The sequence below is a fragment of the Sus scrofa genome, chromosome 3, assembly GCF_000003025.6.
Source record: "Sus scrofa isolate TJ Tabasco breed Duroc chromosome 3, Sscrofa11.1, whole genome shotgun sequence".
NCBI lineage: Eukaryota > Metazoa > Chordata > Mammalia > Artiodactyla > Suidae > Sus > Sus scrofa.
The window spans coordinates 39,927,594-39,955,105 of NC_010445.4; the positions used below are offsets into that span (position 1 = coordinate 39,927,594).

A 27,512-nucleotide genomic window follows, 5' to 3' on the forward strand; every position below is an offset into this window, starting at 1 on the left:
GCTGGGCAAGAGCCCACACACTGACCCTCCTCGACGCCACCTCGTGGCCACCGACCACCCCCTGGGCTCCCCGGGTGCCCGCCGCCGCACTTGCCTGTCCTCCATGAGGCGGCACATGTGGTAGATGGCGCTGTGGCCCAGGTGGGTGCCCAGGAGATTACGCATCAGCTGGGAAGCAAGACGCATCATCAGGACAGACCGGCAGGTGCGAGACCAGGGCCCCGGGCGCCAGACGGGCAGGGCGGGCCGCTCCAGAACGCAGATGCCAGGCACTAAAGACAAGCCGGCCCTCGCCCTGGCCTGGCTTAGGGCCCCCCCACCGCCACAGGAAGGACTCCGCAGGTGACAGTTCAGTGCCCACCTTCCAGCACGGCTCGCAGAGCTCCTTGACGTTGATGGTGCGGCAAAGTGTGACAATGAAGAGGGGGAGGCTCTCCGCCGGCAGGCAGTTGTAGCAGACCACAGCGTCCAGCACCTGCAGAGAGACCTGCGGGGCCAGGGAGCTGACGCCCACAGCCTCCTCTCACCCTTCTCCGGGCACTGATCACCGCCCCTCCCCTCTGCCTAAGCGGCCTTCCTGGACCCGCAAGAGTGAGCGAGCATCCGGGAGGCACTCCTATGTCCCAGTGGCAGGGGCTCGTCCCGTCGTGAACTACGACCCCACAACAGATGGCATCCAACTGCCCCTTACTTAGGGGACAGAGTCCTGAGGCTCAGAGAGGCCTGGCAGAGAAGAGCAGCAGAGGGCTTGATGCCACCAGGGCCCAAAGTCTCCGGGGCTACGCCACCCAGCCTGCCTGGACGGAGGCTGAAAGGTACCGTCCCGCAGAGGCGCAGCTACTGACCTCTATGTCCACGGAGGACACGGTCTGGACGCAGAGCAGGCAGATCATGCTGTGGGAGGAAGCACAGTCAGCAAAGACGTCTCACTTTTGGGTCACTCTTCAAAGGCAACCAAAGTGCCTCATTGGAGTTCCCGTTGTGGCGCAGCGGAAACGAATCCGACTAGAAACCATGAGGTTACGGGTTCGATCCCTGGCCTCCATCAGTGGGTTAGGGATCCAGCATTGCCGTGAGCTGTGGTGAAGGTCACAGACACGGCTCGGATCTGGCATGGCTATGGCTATGGAGTAGGCCAGCGGCTGCAGCTCTGACTCAACCCCTACCCTGGGAACCTCCATGTGCCTCGGGTGCGGCCCTAAAAGCAAAAAAACAGAGTGGCTCTGTTCCTTGACGCTCCCTGCCCCTACACGGCTCAGCGCTGGGTGTGCAGCACCAACAAGACCAGGACCCCACAGCGGTTCAGAGGGTTTCGAACAAATGACGGCAAGTGATGAAAAAATGGAAAAAAAAATCAGCTGGGGGTTCCCGCTGTGGCACAGGAGGTAAGGATGGAGTAAGGGAGCAGCCGCGGCTCTGATTCTCTCCCTGGCCCAGACACTGCCGTGTGCCGTGGGTGCAGGAGAAAAAGAAGAAAAAAACCATCAGGTGAGATGTCGCATCTGTTGCGGGTAAACACTAGGTCAATCATCAAAAGACCAACTTAAGCGAAAGGGGGCTCTGGCCACTTCCAACGCCTCCCCTCATGTGATGGTCTAACACCTTCATTCACCCCATGGAGCTCACGTGCACCCACAAAACAGCGGGACTGTGCTCAGTACTGAAGTGCGTCTCTTACTGGACCATGGATGCGATGTACTCGTCAAGGTAACAGCTGTTGAACTTCACCAAGTTCACGAGCACCAGAAGGAACTCGGAGGTCAGGCCGACGTCCATCCACTGCAGGACAAACTCGGCTAGGAGAGAAGAGGAGGGCAGCGTCCTTCCCACTCGCCTGCTCCCCAGGACAAGGCGTCCCAGGCCCACTCGCAGCTGGAGACCTCGTCATTGGGCCCCACAGAACGAGGGGAGGCCGGGGTGGGGGCCCGCGGAGGCCCGGCTGGAGCCCGAGCAGGTCAGCACGTCCTGGACACTGGGATTCACCAGCTCCCAGGATGCCTCGAGGAGTCGGGGCTGGGGCAGGAGCAGTGTCTGAGCACCTGATGCTCAGGGAGGCCTGACCCTGCTGCGGAGGTGCAAGCTCCGGGGCGAGGGTCCAGGAGGAGTCCATGCCCACAGCTGATCTCTCCAGAGACACAAGCCAGGCTTGGCTGCCAGCCAACCAATCTGCACAAAAACCTGAGCCCGGCGTCACTCAGCACCTGGCCTGGAGGCCGAGCGGCAGATGAGGCCCTTCTGAGCGCAGGACAGCAGGGCCCAAGTCCAGGTCACTTCTTCCTCTTCTCCCCACAGCAATGACACAGAATCTCATACCCGCAGAACAACAGGGGGGACGGCCAGCAAAGGGAAGGGCTGGGAGGCAGATTAGTCAGGAAAAGGGTACGGAAGGCAGCGCAGGGAAGCCGGGCCCCCCGAAACCTCAGGGCACTCTGGACAAGACCCAGCCTGACGGACGCCTGGCTCCATAGCACGCTCTGCCAACCACACGACTCGGACCACCTCCTGCCCGCCCGAGAGGCACATCTAGGCCCCGCTCCTCAGAGGCTCAGCGCCAGCAGATCTGGGATAAAGCCCAGGACTCTGCATTTTTAACAAGCACCCTAGGAGATCCCAGGGGCTGATCCGGGCTGCACACAGAGAAGCATACCTGTGTTGTGGCGCCCTCCACAGGCCAACTCTGAGAGCTGCCGTACTCCCTCTGGGCCCCAGAGGGGTGCCTCCCCACCCCAAGCTAAACCTGATCGCCAAGGCCGGAGAAACCTCACACCCAAGGTGGCACTCACCCAGGTCTTCTTCCAAGTAGTTGATGTGCCTCCCGTTGTCCGTGAGCGCCTTGAAAACCTCCAGCCTCTCGTGGAGGTCTTCGTGAGAGGGGTAATCCTTGATGGCCTTAAAGAAGAGGGCCCTGAGGATGCCCAAGCGGTCCCCCTGAGACAAAACCACAGGGTCAGGGTCAGCAGTCCCGCCAGGACCAGCCCCAGCCCACCCGAGGATCCCGAGCAGCTGTATGAAGTCCACGAAGTGCCCTGGGCTCCAGGACTCCCAGGCCTGGGGCCCTCTCTCCTGCCCGCAGCAAGTGGCCATGAGGGACCTACGGGGTACGGATGAGACGCACTGGGCAGCGGCTGAGCAGTGCACAGAACACCTACTATGCCCCCTTCTGTGGAAAGAGGGGCGGGCACACGCCAGGGGAAAAGGCGGCCCCACCCTCGCCAGGTACTCAAAAAACAAGTGCTCCGCCTCTGAGCAGCTGGGGGGAGGGAGAGGAAATGGGTGCGTTGCAGGAACAGCAGAGACCAGCAGGGCTGGGCACAGAGAGCCAGGGGCAGAAGCCCACGGCGAGGGCAAGGAGGCCCATGAGAGCAAGACCGCAACGGCCCGCTCATGCCAGGTGCCAGGTCACATTTCGCGTGAACTGCCTCGTCTACCCCAACATGCCCCGGAGAAAAAGGCGCGAGCAGCACTGGCACTTGAGAAGAGAGCGGGTTCGGGCTCAGGAAGCTCCAGGGCCTTGCCCAGGGTCACGGAGAGACGAGGGGGGACACCAGGGTGCCCACACAGGCAGTCCGGCTGCAGAGCCCCCAGGATCCGGCAGACCTGCGCCTGGGCCCTCACCAGAGACAAGAGTGCAAATGTGGCACGTGCCCCTACCTGTCCCTGCACGATGGCCTTCAGCAGAGCCAGCACTGCGTGCCGGGCCTCTGGCGGCCGCTCTGGCTGCAGCAAGTCTGAGACGGCCTTCCAGAGCGCTTCCACTGCATGCTGCCCGGAGAAGAAGGGACGGTGGTCAGCGTGCCGGCCCCTCCACCTGAGGGCAGTTCCCCAGGCAAAGGACAGAGCAGAACCCGCCCCTCTCAAGCCCACATCCCATGTCCCCATCACAGCCCACAGTGACCAAGCTCCAAGCTTCCTCACGGGTCCCTTTGACCAGGCCACAGGCCTAGGCAGGGTGAGAGCAGGCAGGCCAGGGGCTGTCCTGACCGCCCCCAGAGATCAGCAGGGCGCCCCCTAGAGCTTGCTCAGTCTCGGGGGGGGGGGGGGGTGGTCAGGGAAGTCACCGGAAGTCTCAGAACCAGAGACACCGCTGCGCTCCCCAGGCCTGTGGCCAACCCAGAAATCCAGAGCTTGGCTCTCTCTGTGTGAAGAAACCAGCCTCGGCCGCTGGGCACCACACCCCGATGCCACCTCTGCTGGCCGGCTTGACCTGCAAGCAACTCTGCCGGCTTCCGAATCTGTCTCCAGGTCCGCCCTGCCCAGAGGGAGCCGGGTCCTCTCCTGGCACGGTCCCTTCTCCATGGGAACCAGCCCTGACCCCTGCAGTCATGTTCTGCAGACCACTCGCACTTTCTCAAGAAGGGAACTAAAATGTCTCAGACGCTGTCCGACCAACCCCAGACACGCTGGGACTTTCACCTCCTCTGCCCCGTTCACAACACCGCTACGGATGCAGCCAAAGCCACACGCACACAGAAGCCGTGGACCATCCCGGCCCCTCAGGCCTGTCGGCCTCGTCACACGGTGGCGGCTTGGCCACGGCTCCCCTCTCCGGGTTCCTGGACAACTGCGGGAACGCAGACGCCTAGTCTCGCATCTCTCCCCGGTGATGGCAGAAGACCGGCGGAGGCTCTGAATCGGCCAGGTAGGACATCCACGCCTCCTCCTGTGTCACTCGCACACGAGCGTGGCAAAGCGAGAGCGGAGCCCTCCAGGAACCCCGAGGGCGACATCCCACTCTGACCACAGGATGTCAGGGAGAGCCTGGAAGCACCCGCCCGAAACAAACATACCCAGGTCTGCGAGGCTGCTTTCCGCACTCACCTGTCACCTCCCCCAGAAGGACAGAGACAGGTGCGCTTGGACCGGCTCCTGTGAGCCCACACCTGCTCCCGACATACCCCCCTCGCCTTCCTGCGTGGGAGGACAAGCGGGCGTGCGTTTCCACAAGGCACTGCCAAACCCTCTGGGGATCTGCTGAGGGCCTAGGCCCCTTGCTGCCCACCTCCACCTGTCACTGGCCTCTCAGGGCTGAGCTCAGACCTTTCTAGAAGCTTCCCCATCACTAACTCCCTATAAAGTGGTGTGCATCAGTTCATGAGCAAAGTTAGCTGTCAACCCTGCTCCTATAAAAAGCCAAATCAGCCTTGAAATCAGCTCCTGTGGGAGTTCCCGGCATGGTTCAGTGGTTAACGAACTCGACTAGCATCCATGAGGACACGGGTTCGATCCCTGGCCTCACTCAGTGGGTTAAGGATCCAGCGCTGCCATGAGCTGTGAAGCAGATCCCAAACATGGCTCAGATCTGGCACTGCTGTGGCTGTGGCGGAGGCTGGCGGCTACCACTCCAGTGGGACCTCTAGCCTGGGAATCTCCGTGTGCCGCGGGTGCAGCCTAAAAGACAAAAGACGACAAAAAAAATAAAAATAAAAACAGCTCAGGGGACTCCTTTCAGTCACTCGTCTGAGAAACACCTACCTCTTCAAACTTTTTGGTTCTGGCAACCTCGCAGATCTGTCCTATCATCCGGATGCGATTGTTGAGGCCACATTCAACACTCAGTTCCTGGAGAGATGGAAGGAGGAACGGGGACTGGTGCTCAGGCAACAGGTCCCCTCACCTGCCGGGCACGGAGCACTCTAAGAACGGCCCTGCATTCCCCGCCGGGAGAGCCCCAGCAAGTCCTCCGGGAATCGCCAGCGTTCAGAACTCCACCTTAGCGGAGCGAGAAGAGACCGCTTTGTTTCCTTAGCTGCACTTTTTACTGAGATGAAACTCACGTGGCGGGAGTTCCCGGTGTGGCTCAGTGAAAATGAACCCAGCTAGTATCTGGGAGAATGCGGATTCGATCCCTGGCCTCGCTCAGTGAGTGGAGAATCCAGTATTGCCTCGAGCTGCTGTGTAGGTCACAGATGCAGCTCAGATCTGCGCGGCTGTGGCTGTGGTGTAGGCCAGCAGCTGTAGCTATGATTCGACCCCTAGGCTGGGAACCTCCATGTGCCACACCTGTGCCCTCGCAAAGAAAATTCACGTGTCGTACAATTTACCACGTTAATGACTGTATGACCCACTTTATAGTATATTCACAGTGCCTGCAACCAGGTCCACTGATTTCAGAACACCTGCATCACCTGAGAAGGAAGCTTTATGCTCGTTGGCATTCCCTTCCCATCTCGTCTCCCTGCCCCACAGCTGATGGCAACACCGGATCCTTAACCCACTGAGCGAGGCCAGGGATGGAACTCCCATCCTCCTGGGTACTAGCCGGGTTCATTAACCACTGAGCCACGACGGGAACTCCAACGTGGGCCTTTTAAATCAGCTTCTTTCACTTAGTATAATGTTTTCAAAGCTCATCTGTGCTGTTACATGTATTATTTCTTTATCCCCTTTTTGCAAAACAATACTCCACCATACGGATGTATCAAGTTTTGTTTAGACTTTCACCAGCTGAAGAGCATTACTTTACAAGTGCAAAAATCCAATGCTGTTAATGGGCAAAGCGCCACATAGGCATGCCGTAGGGCGATTACAACCCCGGCAAAAGAGTGAAGACTTAACCACTCCCAGGAACTCACTGATTACCAGTTAACACGGGGCCAGGAATTCCCATTGTAGCACAGCAGAAACAAATCCAATTAGTATCTATGAGGACTTGGGTTCAATCCCTGGCCTCGCTCAGTGGGTTAAGGATCTAGGGTTGCCACGAGCTGTGGTATAGGTCGCAGATGCTGCTCAAATCTGGCACGGCTTCGGCTGCGGTGCAGGCCGGCAGCTGTAGCTACAATTCCACCCCTAGCTTGGAAACTTCCATATGCCACAGCTGCAGCCCTAAAAAACAAAAAAACAAAACAAAACACATCTGGCCATAACCCTCATCACCGGTGGCCACTCTAGTGCTTGGGTCAGATGCAGCAAAACAGATTCGCTCACATCAACCTTTTAATAAAACTCGACCAAGCTGCACCAAGTCACCAAGAATGACCTCCTTAGTCTCCAGAGCGAGATGCACGTCACCGTGTTCCTGGGGACAGCCAACCCCACAGATGGTCATCACAGGCCCTGGTGACAGACCCACCCCACCTTCGCCTGCACCGCCCACGAAGCTAGCAGAGAAGATACAGGCAGCTCACTCACTCTCAGGATTTCCGCCGTGATGATAAACTCCGTCTGTTTGCCCTCTGCGGACCGGGGGTTTGGCCTTGAAGTGCCCAGTCCCAGGAGAATCTTGAACTTCTCCTTCAGGCCTGAATCTTTGCCAGTCGGCTTGGCCATGCTGGGCAGGGACGCACCAGAGGCCTCCTCTGTGGGGAGAATGGCGCACGGAGGCCTCAGCGACATCTCCACCTACCTGTCCCGCTGCGGACCTCCAGCCGCCCGGGAGGCCCAGGTCCCAGGTGGGCACGGCCTTTCCACCCACAGGCCCTGGGAGGCCTCAACTACAGCCCGGTCGCCGCACAGAAAGGGACCTGGGAAATGCCAGGCGGCCGGCCCGCGCCGCCCAACTCGGTGCACCGAGTGAGCGAGGGGAACTGGGGGCGGGGGCGGCCGCCGTGGGGTCCAGGGAGCCCTGACGTTTGCCATTTTTCTTCTCCCCACGTGAGGGAGGACTGCTAGGGGACGCCGACAACAGAGACCCCCGTCGCACCCGCCATGACTGAAAACCAAGGAACACTTGGAGCTCCAGGCGCAAGCTGCGGTGGGCGCTGCCGAGGGCCGGGCCGGACCCTGCGGGGTCCGCCCCCGCCGCCTCAGCACCGAGCAGGCCCGGAGAGGCGGCCCTCCCAGCTGCCTCCTCGGGGCCAGCCACCCCCCCGCCGCCCGGTCAGAGCTGGCACCAGCGGACGGGAGGCCGCGAGCCACTCACCACTCGGCGCTCCCTCCGCGCGCCGGGCAGCCCCGGCACGGAGAACCCAACACACCCCCACGCCCCAAGCTGTCGCCGGAAGCGAGACCCGCACTTCCGGCAGCGGGAGGGTGCCGCGGGCCTCCGCGGGGCTTGCTGGGAGTCGTAGTTCTGGGCCGGGCTCGGGTGAAAAGCCTGGCGAGAGTCCAGGACGGAAGGGGGGCCGCAGGGGCTGCTGGGATGTGTAGTCCGCAGGAGTCCGGCATGAAGGCGGTGGGCGTGAGGATGGTGACCCGCAGCCGCAGCCGGGGACCCGTGGCCGGGCCGCGGGGGGTTGGGGAGGACGCCGTGCGGCTCCGGATGGGAGAGGCGGCTGCAGGTAGCGCTGCTCCCGGGCTGGGGCACAGGAGGAGAGGCAGATGAGGGGGCCAGACGGACTGGGAGCCGGGGTCCACGGCCGCACCTAGGGTTCAGCGCCGCGCGGACTGGCGCATGGCAGCCGCCGGCGAGCTCCCGGGCCCCACGTGGGGCCCCGTTTCTGCCCTGCTCCCGCTTCCCAAGAGACAGGCGCTGGGTTCCTGGCGTTCCTACCTTCCCCCCGCCCTCGTCCTCTTCAAGAAAGTTCTCCCCTTCCCAGCTAGCATGCCCTAAGGTATTCCACTTGTGCCAGGCCAATGGCGAGGCGAACCGGCCCTGTCTCATAGCCGCTTCCAGCTCAAGCCGAGTGCCCAGGATGCTCCCAGCCAGTTTTCTCCCCCTGCTAGAGGTTGCCGGAAATAGCATGGCCCTCGTTGTTTACACGGTTGTTACAGAATCACACAAGTTCTTATTAAGGACGTCCTTTGGGCCAAGCGTGGGACTCAGCGGTGGGTGAGAGTGACAGGGCCTCTGCCACTTGTCCTGCCTGGATATCTGCAGGATTGGCCAGAGGGGGACTCCCACAGACACCCGGAGACCCCAGGAGTAATCCAGACAAGATGACATATATAAGCATTGCAGGGGGCACGGGCATGCGGTGATGCCAGGCAGAGGGGCAGAAGCTTGGTGCCAGGACAGAGTTTGGAGTTCATCATGAGTACAGGAAAAAAAACCAATGAGAATTTTTAAACAGGAAGTGACACCATTCAATGTGGACTTTTTTTTTTTTTTTTGACTGTTTGACTTTTTGCCTTTTGTAGGGCCGCTCCCGCGGCACGTGGAGGTTCCCAGGCTAGGGGTCTAATCGGAGGTGTAGCTACTGGCCTACACCACAGTCACAGCAACGCCAGATCCAAGCCACTTCTGCGACCTACACCACGGTTCACGGCAACACCAGATCCTTAACCCACTGAGCAAGGCCAGGGATCGAACCCGCAACCTCATGGTTCCTAGTCAGATTTGTTAACCACTGCGCCACGACGGGAACTCCTCGATGTGGATTTTAGAACGTTCTCTCTGACAGTGTAGGCCAGCTTGGGGGCACCGTGGGGAAGGCCTCGTGCACTAAAGTGGCCTTGGGTCACAGGAGCCAAGTGGAATACCCTAGCGTACTGCTGATGGGAAGGGGAGAACTTTCTTGAACAAGACGAGGGTGAGGGGGATGGAAAAGACCAGAACCCAGCGCCTGTCACAGCCCGCAGGGTGGCGGACCCGGCCTGGAGTCCCTGCCGCAGAGGCCAGGGCACCCTGGCTGTTGTAGAGGATGCTCGTGGTTAAATGAGCTGCGAGGGAAGAGATGGCAGGTGGGGCAGCCCCAGACCTTCGCCTCACCTGGAGCCTCTCTGAAGAGACCCACTGGCACTTTTTGCAGAAGGAAGGAAAAGCTGCAGCCCCGTGAAGCATCCACAGAAGACCCAAAGGCTCAAAGTGGCCTATGAGGCCCCAGGAGGTGAGAAAGGAGAGGGGACCGAGCCGCTCGTGGCGCCAGGCTGGGAGCCTCCGGACTGGCGGAAGCAGCTGGAGAACATCCGGGCCATGCGGAGTGGGAGGGACGCACCCGTGGACCAGCTGGGGGCTGAGCACTGCTACGACCCCAGTGCACCCCCAAAGGTAGGCAGACACCCATCTGTCGGGTGACCCCCTTCGGAACAAGGCACCTGCCACCTCTCAGGGCGCCAGCAGGGCACAGCCTGACACCTGGCTGGCCGCCTCCCCTGTTGGCAGCACCCTGCGGTGACTCACACCCGGGGTATGGCGCGTTGGGCAGCCTCGCCTGCTTCGCTGTGGCCACTCAGGGGTACTTGTGTTGGGGTACTTGTGCCTTGAGGCCCCGGGCTCTGCCTTCTGCCAGCTGTGCTGGCGCCTCAGACATCAAGGGTGTTCAGTAACCTTTGCTGAGAGAGATCCTTACATCTCACTGGCCCAGAGCCTGGTCCCAAGACCAACCTGATTCTAATCCCAGCTCTGCTGCCCGGTGACTTGGACCTCCGTTGCCTGTCTGTAAGGCAGACCGTAGCGTCCTTTGTGAAGCGACAGTAACTGTGGCAGCCCAGGCCGCTGAGCAGTGACGTCCTGCCACGTGTGATTCTTAGCTCGGTAGTCATTCCTTAAACCTCATGGGGATTTTGCGAAGCAGGTGCTGTCATTTCCCTTGTGTTACACGTGGAGAAACAGACCCAGGCCGATGCCACACACCCCTTGGCCAGGGTGGGTCAGGGACTGCCATCCCTACACTGCCCAGGGTAGCAAGTGGAGATGGGGAAAGGGCCTAGCTGGGGCTGGCCCATGGTGAGCACCCAGGACCTGCTGCCACCCAGCACCCGTCACTGTGGCAGCAGGTGCGGAGGTACCAGGTGCTGCTGTCACTGATGCTCTCCAGCCAGACCAAAGACCAGGTGACAGCGGGTGCCATGCAGCGGCTGCGGGCCCATGGCCTGACGGTGGACAGCATTCTGCAGATGGACGACAGCACGCTGGGCACACTCATCTACCCCGTGGGCTTTTGGAGGGTGAGCTCGGCCTGTCGCGAGTGGGGCTGCAATGGTCTGAGAGACCCTGGGAGGCTTAGTGGGCTGTGAGTGCGGGAGGCCGGGTCAGGCACCTCTGGCCATAGGCGCCTGGATGTGAGTTCCCTCTGGGGTGCCGCCCTGCCCCCTGCAGCCCCCAGCAGCCCACAGGGGGCCTCCCATCCAGGCCCCGGAGCTCCTTGGCCTTTCCTGCAGCCCACCCTTCCTTCCTCCCCCCTCCACCCAGCCGCCTGCCCTTCCCTTCCTCGCCCAGGCTGCCCACCCGCCTGCCTACTCCTTTGTGTACTCCCAGCGTCCCCGGCGTGCACAGGCCCTCCCCTCTGGAGCCCCAGCAGGCCACAGAGTACAGGTTGGCGCGTGGGCGGGGCCCGTGGAGGAGGCGGCCAGGGGTGGGGCTGCTTCCCCCTTGGTACTGACTCTGGCTGCAGATTGTCAGATGGGTTTTAAATAGCCCTGTCCACTCAGGCACAGGATGGGAACCGCCCGGCTGGCCTGGCAGCTGGCGGGGGAGCCCCAGGCTCCAATCTTCCTTCCTGAAAGCCCCAGTGCCCTTGAGCCCAGTTTATGGCATGGCCAGCCCTGCTTAGCCTGCGCAGTCTCAGGGGATGGGGTGGATAACGGCGAGGGAGAGGGGGACTCAAGGGGGACCCCACACACTTGGCATTGGTCCAGGCAGGTGGGAGGCAGGGGTCCAGGGCTGCATGGGGCCTCCCTTGGGCGCCCTGCTGCCCTTGGCTCGTTCCCACCTACTGGGTGGACCGCAAGCAGGTGCCTCTGACTGTGACCTGGACAGGTGACAGGCAGCTCTCAGCACCTGTGGGTCCCGTCTGGGCCTCATCCTCTCAGGTTGGGCTACACTGCTGACCTCCAGGGCTGTCCCCACGCCCCAATCTTTCAGAGCAAGGTGAAGTACATAAAGCAGACCAGTGCTATCCTGCAGCAGCGCTACGGTGGAGACATCCCAGCCTCTGTGCCAGAGCTGGTGGCGCTGCCAGGCGTCGGGCCCAAGATGGCACACTTGGCCATGGCCGTGGCCTGGGGCACCGTGTCAGGCATTGGTGAGTGGCATGGACCTCACGAGGCGGGAGGGACTGGCTCTGGGCTTGCTGGCTGCCCCCAAGGTTCCCCACAGCCTTTGGGACGGGTCTCCTCATGCATGACTGGGCCCGAAGGGGCAGAAAGGTGTTCCCAGCCGGGAGCTAGGCCTGCACCCCCCAGAGTCAGGTACTAGCAGGGGGAGTTTCCTGTTCGCTGGGCACCTGCCGCGTGCTGGGCTCCGCGAGAGGCCCTGCATGGACACGGCTCTGTGCTGTGCAGGGAGAGCCTGCAGCCAGGAGCTGAAGGGTGAGGTGGGCTGGCCAGGCCAGGGGAGGAAGTGCATTTGAGACAGAAGGAAAAGCATTTGCAAAGCCCTGCGGTGGGAGAGGCCCCAAGGCTCTGGGACAAGCAGGGCAGATGGGGGGCAGTGCAGACCCAGCAGGCAAGGGGCTGGGAGGCCCTTGCTAGAGCCCCCTCCCCGGGTGCAAGGGTCGCATCCTGGCATTGGAGGACCTCCCAGTGGAGACAGACCCCTGGGGTGGGGTGGGACTGTTTCCTCCGTTCTTCGCCCAGAGAGTTGGGGCTTCCAAGGCCGCGCAGCATGGCCTGACCCACGACCTTTTCGTGCGGCCCGGCCTGCGGCTCACAGGGGCGCGCCGGAAGGGCCGTGGCAACCCCCCTGTGCTTCCGTGGCTTGTGAAGCTCACCCCTGGGGTGGGGGCCCCCTGCCTGCACTGCCCCCGACAGGGGGCTCTGGCCACCCAGTGAGGCTGAAGCCCAGCAGCCCCAAAAAGCAGGAGCCGGGCCAGGCGGCGCCGGGCCAGAGCCTCCCCACCGTCTCCCGGGACCGGCTCTCCCGCAGCTGCTGGCCTCTCGGCAGATACTCGAGCTTATCTGGGTGCTGTCCTCAGCTGTCCTCAGCTGCCCGTGGCTGGGAGCGCGGCAGGGCTGTGGGGGAGGGGCCCGGCCCACAGCTGGACACAGCAGGAGGGAGCCTCCCAATGTCCTGTCTCATCGCCTAGGGGCCAGGCCACCTGCGGAGACCGCAGGGAGGGCGGGGGCCCCCTCCCCAGGAGTTTTCCCAAGAAGCCCCCTCAGTTAGAAAGCCAGAACTGTGGGATGCGGCAGCCATCCCAGCTCTGCCATCCCAGCGAGGGGACCCCAGGCAGGGCACTTGCCCTCTCGGAGCTGGGCCCCAGAGCCCCCAGACCAGCCACGGGAGCTCACGCACCTGGCTGTGGCTCTAAGCTGGGCTTCTGGGTAACTTAAGGGGCTTGGTCACCCCTCCCCACCCCGGGTTTCAGAGAAAGAAGCAGGCTGGGTGACCAAAGGTGTGACTTCTCAGTCTGCACGCGCTCCCCATGCCGTGTGGGGAGTCTCTCTCTCAAGGCAGCGAGCAGCTGGGGTGGTGAGCTGGTGCAGGGATGTGCGGCCCAAGCTGGCCAACACTTAGGAGGGGAGGCAGGGACTGCATCTGTTTGGGAGGGGGGCCTGGGTGCGCAGGGGGTGCAGCCCAGGTGGACGGTGCCTGCAGCTGGCCTGGCCTCGTCCCCGCTCTGTCCCTGACTGTGCAAGGACAGGTGCTGGCTCTGTGGCAGTGACTTCCTGCCAGCCCACTGGGCCCAGCTAGTGCCATCCAGCCTGGCACCCACAGCCAGCACCTGGGCCAGAAGGCACCGCTGCCTGTACCCCAAGGAGAAGTCCTAGTCCTCTGGGTCTGGCTTCAGCCCCTGCCCAGCAGCAGGGGTGGCCCATGCACCCATCCTGGCTCCTCCTCAGAAGCGGGGGAGGGAGGAGGGCCAGGGAGACTCCTGGCCCGGAGCTGCGGGCAGGGAGGGGGCAGTCTGCGCGGGGGAGCCTGCCCCGTGTTCAGCTTGCCTGGTCCCCGAGCAGCAGTGGACACACACGTACACAGAATCGCCGGCCGACTCAAGTGGACCAAGAAGGCAACCAAGTCCCCTGAGAAGACCCGCACTGCCTTGGAGGAGTGGCTGCCCAGGTGTCACAGGGTAGGGGCGGGGCGGCCCACCTCCCTCAGCCTCACCCCCACACTGATGGATCCCACCCCCACAGGGAGCTATGGAGTGAGATCAATGGACTGCTAGTGGGCTTCGGCCAGCAGACCTGCCTGCCCGTCCGCCCCCGCTGCCAGGCCTGCCTCAACCGGGCCCTGTGCCCGGCTGCACAGGGACTCTGAAGGCTTGCAACCTCTGCCCTGGGCCACTCTGGCCACCGTCTGTTATGTGCCTCTGCTAGGGATTCGCAGCCTGTTTGTAATAAAGCTTGGGGGTGTTTGCAGTCAGGGTCTGGCTGATTTCTACCCCTAGGGGCTGGGGGCTGGCTGGAAAGCACACGCGTGAGCTGTGTGTGCGCCGGTGCTCACGTGTGTCTGGGACCGGGCTGCCTGGGAGGCCGGGATGGGGACGTGACAATCTGGGCTGAGTGCGGGTGGGGGTGGGGGAGGGGGGAATCATGGGATCCAGCTGCAGCCAGCTGTGGGGAAGACCGCTGGGACGCTGGGAACACACACACCCGCCTGAACTTGGGCACCCGGAGAACCCAGCCTGTGCCAAGAGGCCCCACCCCCGGTGTTTACAGAGCCACCTGGCCTCCAAGGGACACCAGCAGGCCCAAGCAGGGCAGCATGGGCAGGGGGCTGGACCTGTGTGAACCTGCTGGGGGTGCCAGGGGCCCAGAAGCCTTCACCAGGAGGTGCTGGTGAAAGGGGGTAGGCCCTGAGGCACCGGGGTCCCCATGAGCTGAGGAGGGCGCAGGAGCTGAGGGGTGGGGCTGCCCCCCCCTCCCCCGCACAGGGAATGGGGGAGGGGCCGCTCAGGACCCGGTCTCCGTGTGCACCAGCTGAGATTTGGGGAGCTGCCGGGCTGCTGCCTCCCTGCCAGGAAAATGACCCCCAACCCCTGCAATGAAAGTTCAGGGTGAACAGAGAGCCAGGATACAAGGAAGGCCTATTTATTCTGAGGGCGCGCATGCGCTATGGCTTTTAGGGCAGACAGCGATGCCGGGTCGGTCTGGTTCTGGGCAGGAAGGAAGGCGGAGTCGGTGGGGCATCTTCAGGGGCGGCTCAGGGCAGGCGAGCCAAGAGCTTGGGGACCTTCCTGGGGGCTGCCGTGCAGGGACAAGGGGCCTGTCTACAGGCTGCCCTCCTCGGGCAGGGCCGAAGTTCTCCATCTCGGGCCCCACCAAGAACCCAGGCCCTGCCCCCGACCCAACCCCCACGCCAGGGAGGGCAGGGCCTGAGCAGCGAGGCAGCTCTTAGCTCTTATAGCCACGTGGGGCTCCTAGCCTCCCCGAAGCCTGCGTGAACACGGCCTGGGGGCCCCAGAACTCTGCCCCTGGAAGGCCCTGGGACTCCCTCGGGGAAGGCTGCTGCTGAGGGAGGTGGGAGGAAATGGTTTGCAGAGAAAGGTTTGTTTTATTGCAATTATTTAGAGAGCACGTCCTGAGGGGATGGGGGTGGGGGCTCTGGTATTAAGTGGAAACATGTGTGGAGCCAGAGCTCGTGTTGGAAAAAAAGCCAAAACACAAATTCCTTTAAGTCAGCAGGCCCAGGCAGAGCAGCAAGGGCCCGGCCTGGCGGGTCACCCCAGCCTCCCCTCCCCAGCCCACCTCTCTGGGTGTCTCTGTCCCTCCCGTCTCAGGGGCTTCCTCTGCCCGCTCCCCAGCACCCCGTGGGAAGGGGGCAGGACGGGGGCTCACTGGGGCACGGGCTGGTTCATGGGGGGTGGTGGGACCACCACGGCTTAGCGAGCGAAGGTGCCCCCGCTGCAGTCCACTGAGGCTCGGGGCGCTCTGGGCAAGGCCCAAGGTCCATGCCCAGAGGAGGCCCGGCTGGGGACCAGGCGGCGGCTGCGGCGGAGGGTGGGGGGTCTCAGAAGTTGCTGAAGATCTCACGCTTCCGGTTCCAGTCCATCTGTGGCGCCCGCTTGTTGACCCTGGTGGCCCTCGCCTTCTCCTTGGCCTCAGCCGCCGTGGGGCTCAGGTGGAGGCCACTCTCCTGGAAAGGGTCACGCTTCCAGGTGCTGCTGTCCTAGGGGTGGACACGGTGGCCAGGTGGCCAGAGTGAGCCCTGGACCCAAGCCCCCAGCCGGGTGACCCTTCCCACTGAACGCACACCAGAGGCCACCGGGCAGCAGGCTCAGGAGGGCTTCCCAGCGGTGGTGGCCTCACCGCCCAGGCGGACAGCTCCGGGGACACCCGCCCCCAAGGCTCCAGGCCCCCCAGGGAGGGACCACAGCAGTGGAGGTGGAGGGGCACCAGCTACCTCAGTGTCCTTGTCTAAGCCGGGCAGGTCACTTCGGGACGAGCACACGGAGCCACCATTGAGCTGGGAAACCAAGGTAAGGTGTGGCTTTAGGGCCCGGGGCCGGGAGGGCCCCCACACACAGCAGCAGAGCTGCATTTATTCCTCCACTTGGCAGCGGCCACGGAGCATCTACTCGGCACAGTAGGTGCCCCCTGTCCCCACCCCCACCCTGGGCGAGGGTGTGGCTGAGCTGGAAGGGACCCATAGGAGTATTAGAGCTGGAGTGACTGGGCCGGACAGGGTCTCCCAACCGCGCCTACACAAGGACAGATCCGGGAGGGGCTCTGTCAAGCCTGGGGACTCCCAGAGGTGCCCCGTATGGTCTCCTGGGCCAGCCCTGTCCCCTCCCACCCTCTCACCTGGGCTGAGCTGGTCCCATTGGTGACAGGTGATGGCAGTGGACCTGTGGGGACAGTGTGTCAATGGCTCTGCCCCCGAGGCTTCTCCCCAGCCCTGGCCCCCAGGGCGGCCACCCACCTTCCATGTGCTCCTGGGTGGGTGTGACCCGCAGCCGCTTGAAGTACGCATCCGTCTCGGGGTCCACCACCAGCAGCCGGGCCTCGTCCTCCCGCGCCTTGATGCAGGCAACCACCTCCGCGTGCCGCAGCCCCTCCACATTCTGCCCGTTCACCTGCCACCGCCAGCACGGTGTCAGTGCTGCCTGAGGGCAGGGCAGGGCCCCACCAGCCCCCCGGGCTACCTGGCCAGGTGTGGCATCAAATATTCATCAACGCTGTCACCAGCCAGGGTAGCCAGAGAAGCAGCAGCTCAGGTTCCCAGCATCTCCCCTCCTCCCGGGAGGACCTGGGGCTCGGAACACGTTTGCGCAGACAGGGAAGGACCCGGCGGGGACACACATGGGGGGGCCGTGGGCCCAGACACAAACAGAAGGGGCCAGGCACAGAGGCGCACACAGGGCAGCCAGCACCCCGAAGCCTCCATGGCGGTACCTCTATGAGTCGGTCCTGGGCTCGGAGGCCGGAGTGGGCAGCAGGTGAGCCTGGGTCCACGGAGCGGATGTACTGTCCAGGCCGGGACTTGTCGCTGTGCAGGTTAAACCCGTAACCCTGGGGGCCTTTTCGCAGGTGGCAGAGCCTTGGGCGCAGCTCCCTCAGGGGCCCGTTGACATCCTGCAGGCACAGGGGATGTGGGATGAGGCTCCAGGCCTTACCTCCCACCCCTGGAGGAGCTGACACCAATTGTGAACGCAGCAGTGGAGGCGGCTGGAGAGAAGCCACCCCACATTCAGCATCGTGCCCCTACCTGACTGGCAGCCCTGGTCTCAGGGGCCTACAGCACCACACCCATGCCTGGGGCGGCAGGGGGACCTCTTAGGCTGCCTGTGACGATGCAGCTTCGGGGTCCTGGACGAAGCCTTAGCTTCCAAACCCCAAAGGACCCACAAGGGGGTCAGGGACCTTCCAGGGGTGTTGGGAGAATCGGCTGGCTCAAGGACAGGGCTGAGGACAGACCCGGGTCCTCGGAGAGACCAGGTGAGACGAGCCACCGCTCATCAGTGTTCCGGGAGGGCTGTCCCCATGGGCCCTGCCTGCTGTCACACTCCCCCCCCCCCTCCCGCCGCAACCCCATCCGGAAGTGTGGGGCTGGCTCCAGCAGGCAGGCAGTTTTGTTTACTCTCCCAAAGGTCTCCACAGGGCTGGTAGCAGGCGGGCTGTGTTTGCTTTCACATTCCAGCGCCAGCAGGAGCCACCCCCGCCTAGCCTCGACGACAGACAGGCACAGGCACCGGGGATGAGAGGGGAGCGAGGGCGGGGCCTGCCTCCCACCTTCCTGCTCCCCTGGGAAGGCCCTCGACCCCCCAGGGCCCTGCCTCGCTTTACCTCTGGCATCGTGCAGGAGGGTTCCGGGCCGGGGGTGCGGGGTGGGGGCGCGCAGGCAGGGGCCCAGGCCCAGGAGGCCCACCCGGCCACGGCCCAAGGCAGCGACCCCTGCACGGAGCAGGTGTCAGCCCAATATGGCGGCGGCCGGGCGGCCGGGAGCTCAGGTTTCCGAGCAGGGAGCCGGCAGGTGAACAGCACCGGGCGGAGTGGGGTGGGCTGGGGGTGCTCACCAGGGCCCTTTCCCCACGCCTCCCTGTGTGGGGGGACCCTGGGCCGGCTGGCGGTGGCGCTGAGGGAGGACCCCCTCCAGGCCTCGGAGCCCAAAGCCCCCATCTGACAGCATCTTTCTCACAAGGGACTGCCTCGCCCTGGTCCCCGGGCCTTCCCACCTGTGGGGGACACCCTCTGCCAGTCCAGCCTGTGACCCTCCTCCGGGACCCCTTCCCTGACCCCAAAGCCTGTCCCCTCAGAAACCCCACTGCGGGCCACCATGTGCCCTTCAACCCCAGCAACTCCAGGAACCAGGCATGGTGCCTCGGTCCCCCAAGGCTTCAGCCAGGGGACATGGGCTGAACTGTGAGAGCCTGGCTTCTCTGGCACCTCAGCGACCCACTCATGCCCAGACACGCCTGGAAGCACAGGGGTGCGGCTCTGCGGCCCCTCTTGGGTCCGGGCTGTCAGAGCACAGGTCCCAGGGCTGCTGGTCTGACGGAGCAGAGCCAGGCCGTGAGAGACGGTGGATGTGTGGCAACGCCACGCCTGGCGTGTGGACAAGGGCCTGGGGGCCAAGGCACATCGCAGGGTCCCAGGGACCATTCTGCAAACACACGCTCACAAACAGGCTGCACACAGACCCGCAGTGACCAGCCGTGTGAAAGGCCAGCCCTCAGCACCAGCCCTGTGGCCTCTTCCCACGCCCTCCACAGTGGTTCCAGGGCGTGGCCTCTCAAGGCCCCCAAACGGGAAGCAGGATGGGGGGGCATCCGGGGCCACGAGGCCAGGCCACATGAAGTCACATCCAGTTTGAAACCGTCTCCCTGCCTCAACCCGGCATTCCGCCTCTCCCCACACAGCCCGGTGGGGGGTTCTTCCAACATCGGCCCAGACCTCTCTCATTAGGGTCAGGGTCCAAGGAGTGCTCGGACTAGACCCTCAGGCTGAGGGGCTGCAATGCCGTCGGGGTGGGGGCCGACCCTGGCAGGGAGGCCCAGCGAGGAGGCCAGAGCCTTGGGCCTGGAGGGGGCCAGCCTGGCCCAGCATTGCTCACATTCCTGGCTCCCGCCCTGGCTCAGAGCACTTCCTACCACCTCCCAGCAAGGCCCTTGGGCTCCCAGACCCCGTTCCCAGCCACGCAGGCCCAGAGCTGGACAAACCCTGGTCTCCCAGCCATGCCTGGGACCAGACAAAGAGGCTGGCACCCCCAGATGGTGGGGGTACCCCCGGAGACAGGCTGTGCCCCCACACACACACATGGTGACTCACCAGCCCGAGCAGAGAAAGGCTCCCATTGTTGCTCCGGGTCCAGCCTGCAACTGGGCCCGAGGTCCACCAGTGTCCCCAGAGTCCCCTCTCCCAAGCCTGAGGGACACAGGCTGGCTGCTGGTGTCCTCACTGCCCACCCGGCCCCCACCCCACCTGACCTGCACAAGCCCCTGAGCTGGGCCCTGTGGAGGGGCTCCCGGGGCTGGGGCGGGCGGCGTGGCAGTCCCAGAGCGGGCCATGGGAGGCGGGACAGAAGTGGCAGGCGACCTGCGTCCAGCTGCAGTGGCCTGAGCTCTCTGGCCAGCCCAGGCGGCCACCCCATTTATCCACCTCCCACCGTGGCCCAGGCTCCCCAGGGACGGGTGGGGACCTAAGGCTGAGTCACCTTGGAGAACAGGGTGGTGGCTGAGGCCCCCTCCCCTGCTCAAGCTCCAGCCCGGCGCCCTGCACTGGCCTGGTTTCCGTCCCAAGAAAGGAAGGAAGGAAACTGCTAGGAGGCCCTGCCCTGCTCCCAGGACCCAGGGCTGGGGGGACAAGGCGGCAGATAGGAGACCCTGGCCCCCAAACATAAGACAGCCCCGCTGCAGCTCATGGGGAGACGGGGCACAGAAACCGGGGAGCCCAGAAAGCCCTCTCGTAGGCATCAGGTCCTATACCAGGCAGTCACTGTCCGCAGGACGCTGTCACCTCAACCACTCTCAGCCCCGGAGCCGCAGCACTGGAGGGCCTGGGTCCCTCACACCCCCGCAGCCCCGGCTGTGTTTGGGGGCGGGTCGCAGTTGTCACTGTCAGGATCAGCTGCATTGCAGCTGCAGCCACCCCAGCCCAGTGTGAACCCCAGGCTGAGTCACCACTGATGAGTCCCTGACAGGCCCCAAAGGGAGGGGCCAGCCACATCCATGTCCCCTGCCTGCCCCACCTCCCCCTGCCCAGGACAGGAGGAGACTGAGGCTGAGAGGGCCAGAGGGACCCACAGGGCCCTGGCACCCACCTCAGCCCATCCCTCCAGGGCACAGAGGGTGGCCCTTCACCCTGCACTAAAGCAACCCCCCCAGCTCTCCTGTCCCAGGGCTGTCACCCTTCGGGGCACAGCTCTACAAGGAAGCCCCATCCTCCCAGAATCCCTGACAGCCCACAGTGGTGGGGGGGCAGCCAAGCCTGGTTTGTGGAGGAAGGATGGGAGATGGAGGGGTGGGGGGTGGGGGGCTAACCCTGGTTTGTGCAGGGGGGATGGGGGATGGAGGGGTGGGGGGTGGGGGGCTAAGCCTGGTTTGTGCAGGGGGGATGGGGGATGGAGGGGTGGGGGGCTAAGCCTGGTTTGTGCAGGGGGGATGGAGGGGTGGGGATGGCAGTGGATTGGGGGCTAAGCCTGGTGGGGGATAGAGGGGTTGGGGGGTGGGGGCTAAGCCTGGTTTGTGGAGCTCAGCGCAGGCCCAGCTCCTGCTGCTAAAGCTCTGAGCTCAGCCAATGAATGTCCAGGTTTCTGTCTGGGAGGGAGAAGAGAAGCCCCGTGCCCAGGGACTCCCCTGACCTTCTGGGGTCCCTGTGCCCGGGCAAGCCCCAACCCCCAGGAGACCTGCCAGGCGGGTCCCACTTTGTTACTCTAAAAATATGCCCAGAGGAAGACCCCTCCCCCAGCTTCCTGCAGCCCCCAGAGCCTGAAATAGTGGAGGGGAAGGTCCCACCCAAGGACAAGGTGCCCCCACCCTCCAGATAAGGCCCCGCGGGCAGATTTTTCCACAGGAAGGTGAACTCAGCTTTGTGTCTAAATCAATGGACAAGCGCCGGGGTGGGGGTGGGGGGCTTCCTCCCGGGCTGAGGTGCCCGGGGAAGGAGGGCCGCTCCAGCCCCAGCTTGCGAGGTGGGCTCAGCCAGTGCACCGGCCCAGGGCCCCCCTGAAATCACAGATCTGACCCTGACAGCCCTCCTCTGGCCTTCAGGGGCCCCAGGGCCAAGTCCAGACTCCAGGACCTGGCCCCGTGGCCTTGACTACTACCAGGAGCCTGCCCTCCAGCCACAGAAAACAACAGGGGTCACAGGGGTTGTGCCCAGGCCTATGCCCAGGCTGCCTTTCTGCTGCGAATCCCATCCCCCAGGAAAAGCCTGAGGCCCCACAAGACCCAGTTCACGGGAGGCATGGGGGAAAGGGACAAGACAGATGTCCAGGTCCCCCGCACACCCAGAAAGTTCAGAATTCATACCTCCAGGAGCCCTAGGCCGGGGTTCTCCAAGGGGGATCTGGGTAACCCCTGGATTTGAGTCCCCTTTTAAGGGATTTTCTTCTTTAAGAAAATAAAAGTCGTGGGGGCAGGGCAGGCAGCTCTTTCCCCTGACCTCCAGATGCTGTCCCGGTAGGGGTCGGGCCACCCCCGGGCCCAGCTACTGAGAAAGAGACAGAACAGGCCCCCTGGACCCCACCCCAGTGCTTTCCCAGCAAGGCTTCCTGTCTGGAGGGGACATAGGGAGAAGGGGAAGCGCCCCAATGCCTGTAGAGCCCCCGGCTGCGGACCTAGCCCAGAGGGTCTCCTCAGCTGCCCCCACAGAGGAGGGCCAGCGCCCCCACTCCAGTCTTTATGGCACAAGCAGGCTCCTTGGACAGACAGACACCCACCACAGGCACAGAGCTGAGCACACGCCAGCAGCCCCTCCCCAGGTTCCTCAGCCCCAAGGCCGGGGAGGGGGCGGCTGGTCAAAGGGACCCTTCCAAGGACAAGGGGCTCCGATGACGAGCCTCCTGGGGGCCAGGGACCAGGTCCAGGCTGCCCAGAGCCCATGCGGTTTAGAACACAGGCCGAGGACAGAAAGAGTGGCTCCAAGTGGCCGAGAGAGTGGCCACCAGGGGTCCAGGAGGGGTCCAGAGACGCACACTGGTGGAGACGACCAGAGGCGCCGAGAAGGCGGTCCTGGGAGAGGCCAGGTGATCCCTGTGGGCAGAGGCGCCGTACCTTCTGGCCGGCCTCACCGCTGAGGCTGCCTGCGGGCGCCCAGTCCGCCTTCGGCTCCCAGGGGTCAAGGGCAGGCGGCAGCCCTCGCTGGGCCATCTCCTCGGTGCAAGTCAGCTGGCGCCTGCGGAGCTCCTCGTCCGTCTCCTTGTCCACAACGAGCAGCCGCGTCTGGCCCTCCACAGCCTTGATCCGCTGCACCACCTGCGACGGGCAGGAGGCGGGAGCCGGTCACGGCCAGCACCCCAGGCAGCACATGGATAGCAGCACCCCGGGGGCAGGCCTTGAGCCTCCCGGGCCAGGTGGGCGGCTGGACCGCAAGGCCCGCAGCTCCTCCCCCCACCCCCAGCTCCGGCGGCTCCCGCCCTCCTCTCCCGGGGCTGCCGAAGCGGGCCGGGCTCCAAGGGCTGCAGGGGCTGCGGGGGCCTCGCCTGGGCGCAGGCTCTTCTCTGGGGAGGGGCCGGGAAGGGACAATCGCGGGGCTCGGCTAAGCCTCGGCTTCCCCGTCTGCACGTCTGGGTTTGCGGGGGGGGGGCGGGGGGAAGGGTCTCCCTGGGTCCCAGGCTCGGTGTGTCTGTGCCTGGCTGCCTCCCCCGGTGGAAGAACCTGCGTCTAAGCCTTCCATTCTCTTTCAGACCGTGATCATGGGCCTCTTCCTGCTGGACCTGCAGAGGGAACACCTAGGTGCTTGTGGCAAAACACCTCCTCAGGCGCCCGCACGCAACCCAGGAAGCGGGACTCAGACGCGGCAGGCAGAGCTAGGGAGGAGCAGGTCCACCTGTGGGCCAGGCGTGCTCACGCAGGTGTCTGGGAAGCATCTAGAACATGTGCACGGCCATGGAGCCTTCATGCCTGTGTGTGCCCGCAGGAGAAGCAGTGCCCACTGGGCACTGGGTAGGAAGAGCAACACCCCCACGCCCACCCCAAGGCCCGGACGACAGACAGGGCCCGCACCAGCCTCTCAGTAGATGGCAACAGAGCAAAGGGTCCGAGCCAGGCCCACCTTTGCCCCGGCCCCCTCTGTATCTCTCTCCCCCTGTGACCCTCAGCGTCACAGGACCCCAGCAGCCCGATGCTGCCTGACAGTGGGACCCAGGTGAGTCACCCAGTATCTGCAACTGTCGGTTTGCTCGCCTGCAGAACGGGAGCCATGATGGTACCTCCTCTCCCCCAGGGCAGTGGGAAGGTCTCCCCGTGGTCCCGCGTGTGAAGTCCTTGGAGACCACACCCAGGGAGGCCTGGGGTGAGCCTCGCTCTTGGAGAAGACGGCAGCTGATGTCAAACAGAGGCCAGGCGCCAGCTGCGCGGGGCCCGCCCCCTGGCCTGTCAATCCCAGACCTCGGCCCCGACCCCCACACCCCCGGCAGCAAAGAGCCTCATCCTGCCAACACTCGGGGTAAAGAACAGGCCGGCAGACAGATGGGCAGACAAAAGCTCCAGAAGAGAAGCGGTTCGGCTCCCAGCCCAGCCAAGAGCCAATTTACACATCTCCAGGCCCCAGGGCCGGCCACATAGACAGGTGCTGGGGGACGCGGGGATCCTGAGCAGAAGGGGTGGAGGAGGACAGGACCCAAGCCAGGTGATCCCAGGTCAGTGGGCGGCAGACACCCCCCAGGGATCAGAACCTGAGGAGAACCTCCCCCTCTGGCCTTTCCCCTCAGCTGCAGGAGGCCGGGGGGTACAGCCAGTGACGCCCCCCACACACACCCCCACCCCCCACCAGGCTGCCCAGCAGCTTCTTAGGACAGGAATGTGCTGCCACCAGCAGCGACGCCCACCAGGACCCAGACACCAACCGTCAGGACACACACTAGTACACCAGCAGGCAGACACCCGGGCCAAGACAGATACACACAACCCAGGTCAGGCACCCCACCACACACACACACATCTAAGCAGTGCAGACCTGTATACTCACGTGCACACAGTCCAGCACACACACACACACACACTTAACTGATGCAGACACACACAAGTGTGCCCTCACCGCGACACCCCGCACGGTACACACAAGGGTGATCCCCAGAGGGACCTGCACATTCACACGCATACCCATAGTGCACGCGCGCGTGTGTCCCCACTGACAGAGAAGCGCCGGGGACCCCAGGCACACGGAGACCCCCGAGGCACCAACTCCTGCACAGACTGTACGGAGGCCGGACAAGACTCAAGAGCCAGGGCCAGAACCGGAGGAGCCGCCGCATTGCGGGCCCCTCCCTGCCAGGATCCCCCCCACCTCCGCGGTGCGGAACCGACGGGGGCGGGGGGAGGCCAGGAAGGAGGCGCTGCCTCGGTGGCCACGTCCCCCGCCTGTCCCCGGGAGCCCACGTAGGCCCTTGTGCGACCCCTCCTGGCCCCGGCGGGGGAGCCGAGGCGCGGGCGCAGGCGGCCCGGTGGTCCCTGGCGCCGTCCGCGCGCGCGCGGGGCAGGGACGCGCTCCGGGGATGGGGGGCGGCGGGGCGCAGGCACCCACCTGGTGGTGCGTCTCGCCCTCCACGTTGACGCCGTTGACCTCGACCAGGCGGTCCCCGGCGCGCAGCGCGGCCGCCTCGGCCGGGGAACCCGGCTCCACGCGCCGAATGAACTGCCCGCGGCGGCCCTTCTCGCCGTGCAGGTGGAAGCCGTAGCCGTGCTCGCCGCGCACCAGGAGGCACAGGCGCGGCCGCAGCGGCTCCGGGGCAGCCATGGCGCCTGCTGCCCACCGGCCGGCCGCGGGCTGGCCACGGCGCTCACGCCCGCCGCGGGCAGGCGGGGGCGCTGGGGCGGGCGCGGGAGCGGCGCGGGAGACCCTGCGGCGGCCTCGGCGGCTCCCGCTCGGTTCCCGTCGGCTCCGGCTCCGGCTCCGGATCTGGCTGCGGCGCCGCCCCCGCGCCCGCCCTTTCCCCGCCCCCTCTGCCCTGCCGCCCCCGCCCCGGGTCCAAGCCACCCCGGCCATCCCCCTGCCTCGGCGCTCCGCCCGCGCCGCGAGGCCCCAGGAGGGGCCGCAGGGCCAGGGACCCCCCCCAGTCCTTCTCTGTCTCGCCCCCCTTCGGTCAGCCTCCTTGGGGCCAGCCGCCTCCCTCTGTCTGTCCAGAGGCTGCCTTCGTGGCCTGTGACTGGCCCCCCTGCACCCCACCTAGTACTGCCACCCCTGCAGGTTGTGGGGGTGGGTGTGGAGTGGAAGCCGCCACATACCACCCCAGATGGGGCTCAGGGATCACCCCATAGCAGCCAGAACCACCCAGGACCTGCCAGGCTACAGCTTTGAGGCCACACCAGAGTTGAGAGGGTGGTGGCCGGAGGTGGTCCGGAGACCCCCAGACCAAGGGGTAGGGAAGGCAGGTACCCCTGGCCGCTTGGCTCAGGAAGCTTAGTGACCTCGTCCCCTTCTGTAGACCTGCCTCCTGCAGCCCAGCACTCAGCCCGTGAGTGCCGGTGGCCAGGAACAGAACACCGCTGTAAGGCGGGTAACTAAGTGACATGGTCACAGCCAGGGGCCAGGAACACCACACCCCAGAATAACAAAGGAGGCCCGAAAGCACCAAAGGAGCCGAAGGAGTACCGAGAGAGGCTCTCCGTCTAGAGTAACAGAACATCCAAGGAACGAGGGGGGCGGGGAGCAAGGAAGTGGGTAACAGCAGGGGCCAGCTGAGACCTGCGGGTGGCAGTTCCAGAGTGGGAAGAGAAGGAGTGAGGGGGACGGAAAACAGAGGGCCTGAGTAACAGAGCTGAAGAAAGGTGGCCCAGCAGCTCTCGGGGCAAAGCCTCCCAGGCCTCCTCCCTCAGCTCCACGGGCAGGGGTGTGGGAGGAGAAGGCAAGGTGGCAAAGCCGGGAGCACGCATGCAAGGTGTCAGGGCTGGAAGCTTTTGGGTGGCTGGGAATGAGCGAGGGGAGGTGAGTGGTGAGGCCGGCAGCAGCCAGGAAGGCGGTCAGGTGGCAGGAGATCAGAGGTCTGGCCGCTGGCCCTGGCCCAGAGAGAGCGGAGGTATGTCAGACCTTCCAGGCCCTCTCTCCCCTGGGTCCACCTGGGGTGGCGTTGTCCTGAGCTCCAGTTTCACCTGAGGGGGTTTCCTCTGACCTTTGAACCGACCTCCTTGTGGCAATGCCCTCAGCCATGGGGCAGAGGCAGAGCCTGGGCCTGGGTGTGTGACCGTGGGGAGAGGCCTCGTCATTGCCAAAGGGAGAGCCGGGGAACGACTTGGGGATGGTGCCGCTAGTCTGATGCCCTGATAACAGCCCTGAGCTTCCCTGCCCACGCCACCTCCCTAATGGGCATTAAGGGCCTCGCGGGATGACCAGGCCTCGCTTATGACCTCTTCCTTTAGACTTCGCCAGGCCTCTCTTCCGAGCCCCAGATTGGAGCAGGGAGGACCAGCGCTGAAGCACTGAGAGATGAGAACCAGAAACCCAGAGCGGGAAGTAATGGGAGAGACGACAAGGACCACAGAGGGCGGGGGCGCGGTTCGGGACGCTCCAGCGGCCGGCCCCGCCCACCCGAGCTGGCCCCGCCCATTGCCCCGAGCCCCTCCCATCGCCCGAGGCGCGGAGCGCAACCGTGACCCAGACTTCAGCCGTGTATCGCCACCTGCTGGTTCTACGTGGGATTGCATCGTCCCCGGGGCTGCCCGAGGTCCCGCCCCTCTGGCTCCGACTGGTCCAGCCGAGTGCGGATTGCGGTGAGGCTGCTTGCACTTCGGCAGCGGGAACGAAGAGATGCCATGGGGGCGGGGGGGGGGCGTAGGCAGGGAAGCTAGGCCTCCACCGAGCTCCCAATCAGCTCTGCTCTCTCATCTTGGATCTGGCACCAACCTCTTAGGACCCGGGTATCTCCGGACAACATGAAACCTAGCCCCTCGCCAAATGTTCCAGCACTTGTGACCAAACATTTGTGGGCAGCTTGGCGCCAGGCGCTGATGCGCACTGGGGAAACATCGCTGAGACCCACGGAAAAAGGGATTTGTGTACCTTGGCAGAGGAAGCCCCGGGCGGGGGGCAGCCCCCAGGAGGGGCATTTAACTCAGCCCAAGGCCCTGGAGTCCCTAGGCAGTGTGGACCACGGGTCTATTCTGGAATCTGCCCAGAGTTCCTGCAGGCTGTGTGGGGAAGGGGAGGGAGCAATG

At 64.4% G+C, this 27,512-nt stretch overlaps 3 protein-coding genes across 24 annotated transcripts in view; 1 reads left to right on the plus strand and 2 right to left on the minus strand.

The window, feature by feature from the left end:
• Positions 1-7,986, minus strand: part of TSC2 (tuberous sclerosis 2) — a 36,656-nt gene extending 28,670 nt beyond the window's left edge. For 12 of the 14 annotated variants that reach the window (XR_002342449.1, XM_021086778.1, XM_021086777.1 and 9 more), the window contains exons 1-9: positions 7,862-7,966; positions 7,132-7,298; positions 5,473-5,559; positions 3,652-3,762; positions 2,784-2,928; positions 1,679-1,796; positions 846-894; positions 362-487; positions 95-168 (exon numbers count right to left, since the gene is read on the minus strand). Coding sequence is in view for 13 of the 14 variants with exons in the window: in XM_021086778.1 (XP_020942437.1) it covers positions 95-168; positions 362-487; positions 846-894; positions 1,679-1,796; positions 2,784-2,928; positions 3,652-3,762; positions 5,473-5,559; positions 7,132-7,269 (848 nt within the window). In the remaining variant the exon portion in view is untranslated. Of the gene's footprint in view, positions 1-94; positions 169-361; positions 488-845; positions 895-1,678; positions 1,797-2,783; positions 2,929-3,651; positions 3,763-5,472; positions 5,560-7,131; positions 7,299-7,861 lie in introns of all 14 variants that reach the window. The other 2 variants (XM_003354670.4, XM_003354671.4) reach the window with 1 other exon arrangement.
• Positions 8,026-14,125, plus strand: NTHL1 (nth like DNA glycosylase 1). 7 transcript variants are annotated; one of them, XM_021086781.1, is made up of 7 exons: positions 8,026-8,219; positions 9,630-9,868; positions 10,594-10,767; positions 11,012-11,134; positions 11,684-11,843; positions 13,739-13,822; positions 13,897-14,125. In XM_021086781.1, exons 1-7 carry the CDS (start codon positions 8,081-8,083, stop codon positions 13,926-13,928), a joined length of 951 nt encoding a protein of 316 aa, XP_020942440.1. In that variant the 5' UTR covers positions 8,026-8,080; the 3' UTR covers positions 13,929-14,125. The 7 variants fall into 7 exon arrangements, with proteins under 7 accessions (XP_020942440.1, XP_013843274.1, XP_013843276.1 ...); XM_013987820.2 differs by having other exon boundaries at positions 8,035-8,219; positions 13,717-13,822; XM_013987822.2 differs by having other exon boundaries at positions 8,037-8,219; positions 11,039-11,134; positions 13,717-13,822; positions 13,897-14,121.
• On the minus strand, positions 14,773-25,231 carry SLC9A3R2 (SLC9A3 regulator 2). 3 transcript variants are annotated; one of them, XM_021085595.1, is made up of 7 exons: positions 23,547-23,748; positions 22,416-22,616; positions 17,098-17,277; positions 16,625-16,778; positions 16,507-16,550; positions 16,106-16,168; positions 14,773-15,871 (listed from the first exon to the last, which is right to left on the minus strand). In XM_021085595.1, exons 1-7 carry the CDS (start codon positions 23,562-23,564, stop codon positions 15,713-15,715), a joined length of 819 nt encoding a protein of 272 aa, XP_020941254.1. In that variant the 5' UTR covers positions 23,565-23,748; the 3' UTR covers positions 14,773-15,712.

Coding starts and splice junctions, on each gene's coding strand:
- NTHL1 (XM_013987820.2), top strand. CDS start 8,081: ATGTGTAGTCCGCAGGAGTCCGGCATGAAGGCGGTGGGCGTGAGGATG. Junction 8,220..9,629: donor GATGGGAGAGGCGGCTGCAG/GTAGCGCTGCTC, acceptor CACTTTTTGCAG/AAGGAAGGAAAAGCTGCAGC. Junction 10,768..11,011: donor ACCCCGTGGGCTTTTGGAGG/GTGAGCTCGGCC, acceptor CCCTCCACCCAG/CCGCCTGCCCTTCCCTTCCT.
- SLC9A3R2 (XM_021085594.1), bottom strand. CDS start 20,114: ATGCCTACGAGAGGGCTTTCTGGGCTCCCCGGTTTCTGTGCCCCGTCT. Junction 17,278..19,628: donor CAGCTCAGGGGCTTGTGCAG/GTCAGGTGGGGT, acceptor CTGTGCCTGCAG/GATGTCAACGGGCCCCTGAG. Junction 16,779..17,097: donor CCCAGGACCGACTCATAGAG/GTACCGCCATGG, acceptor TGGCGGTGGCAG/GTGAACGGGCAGAATGTGGA.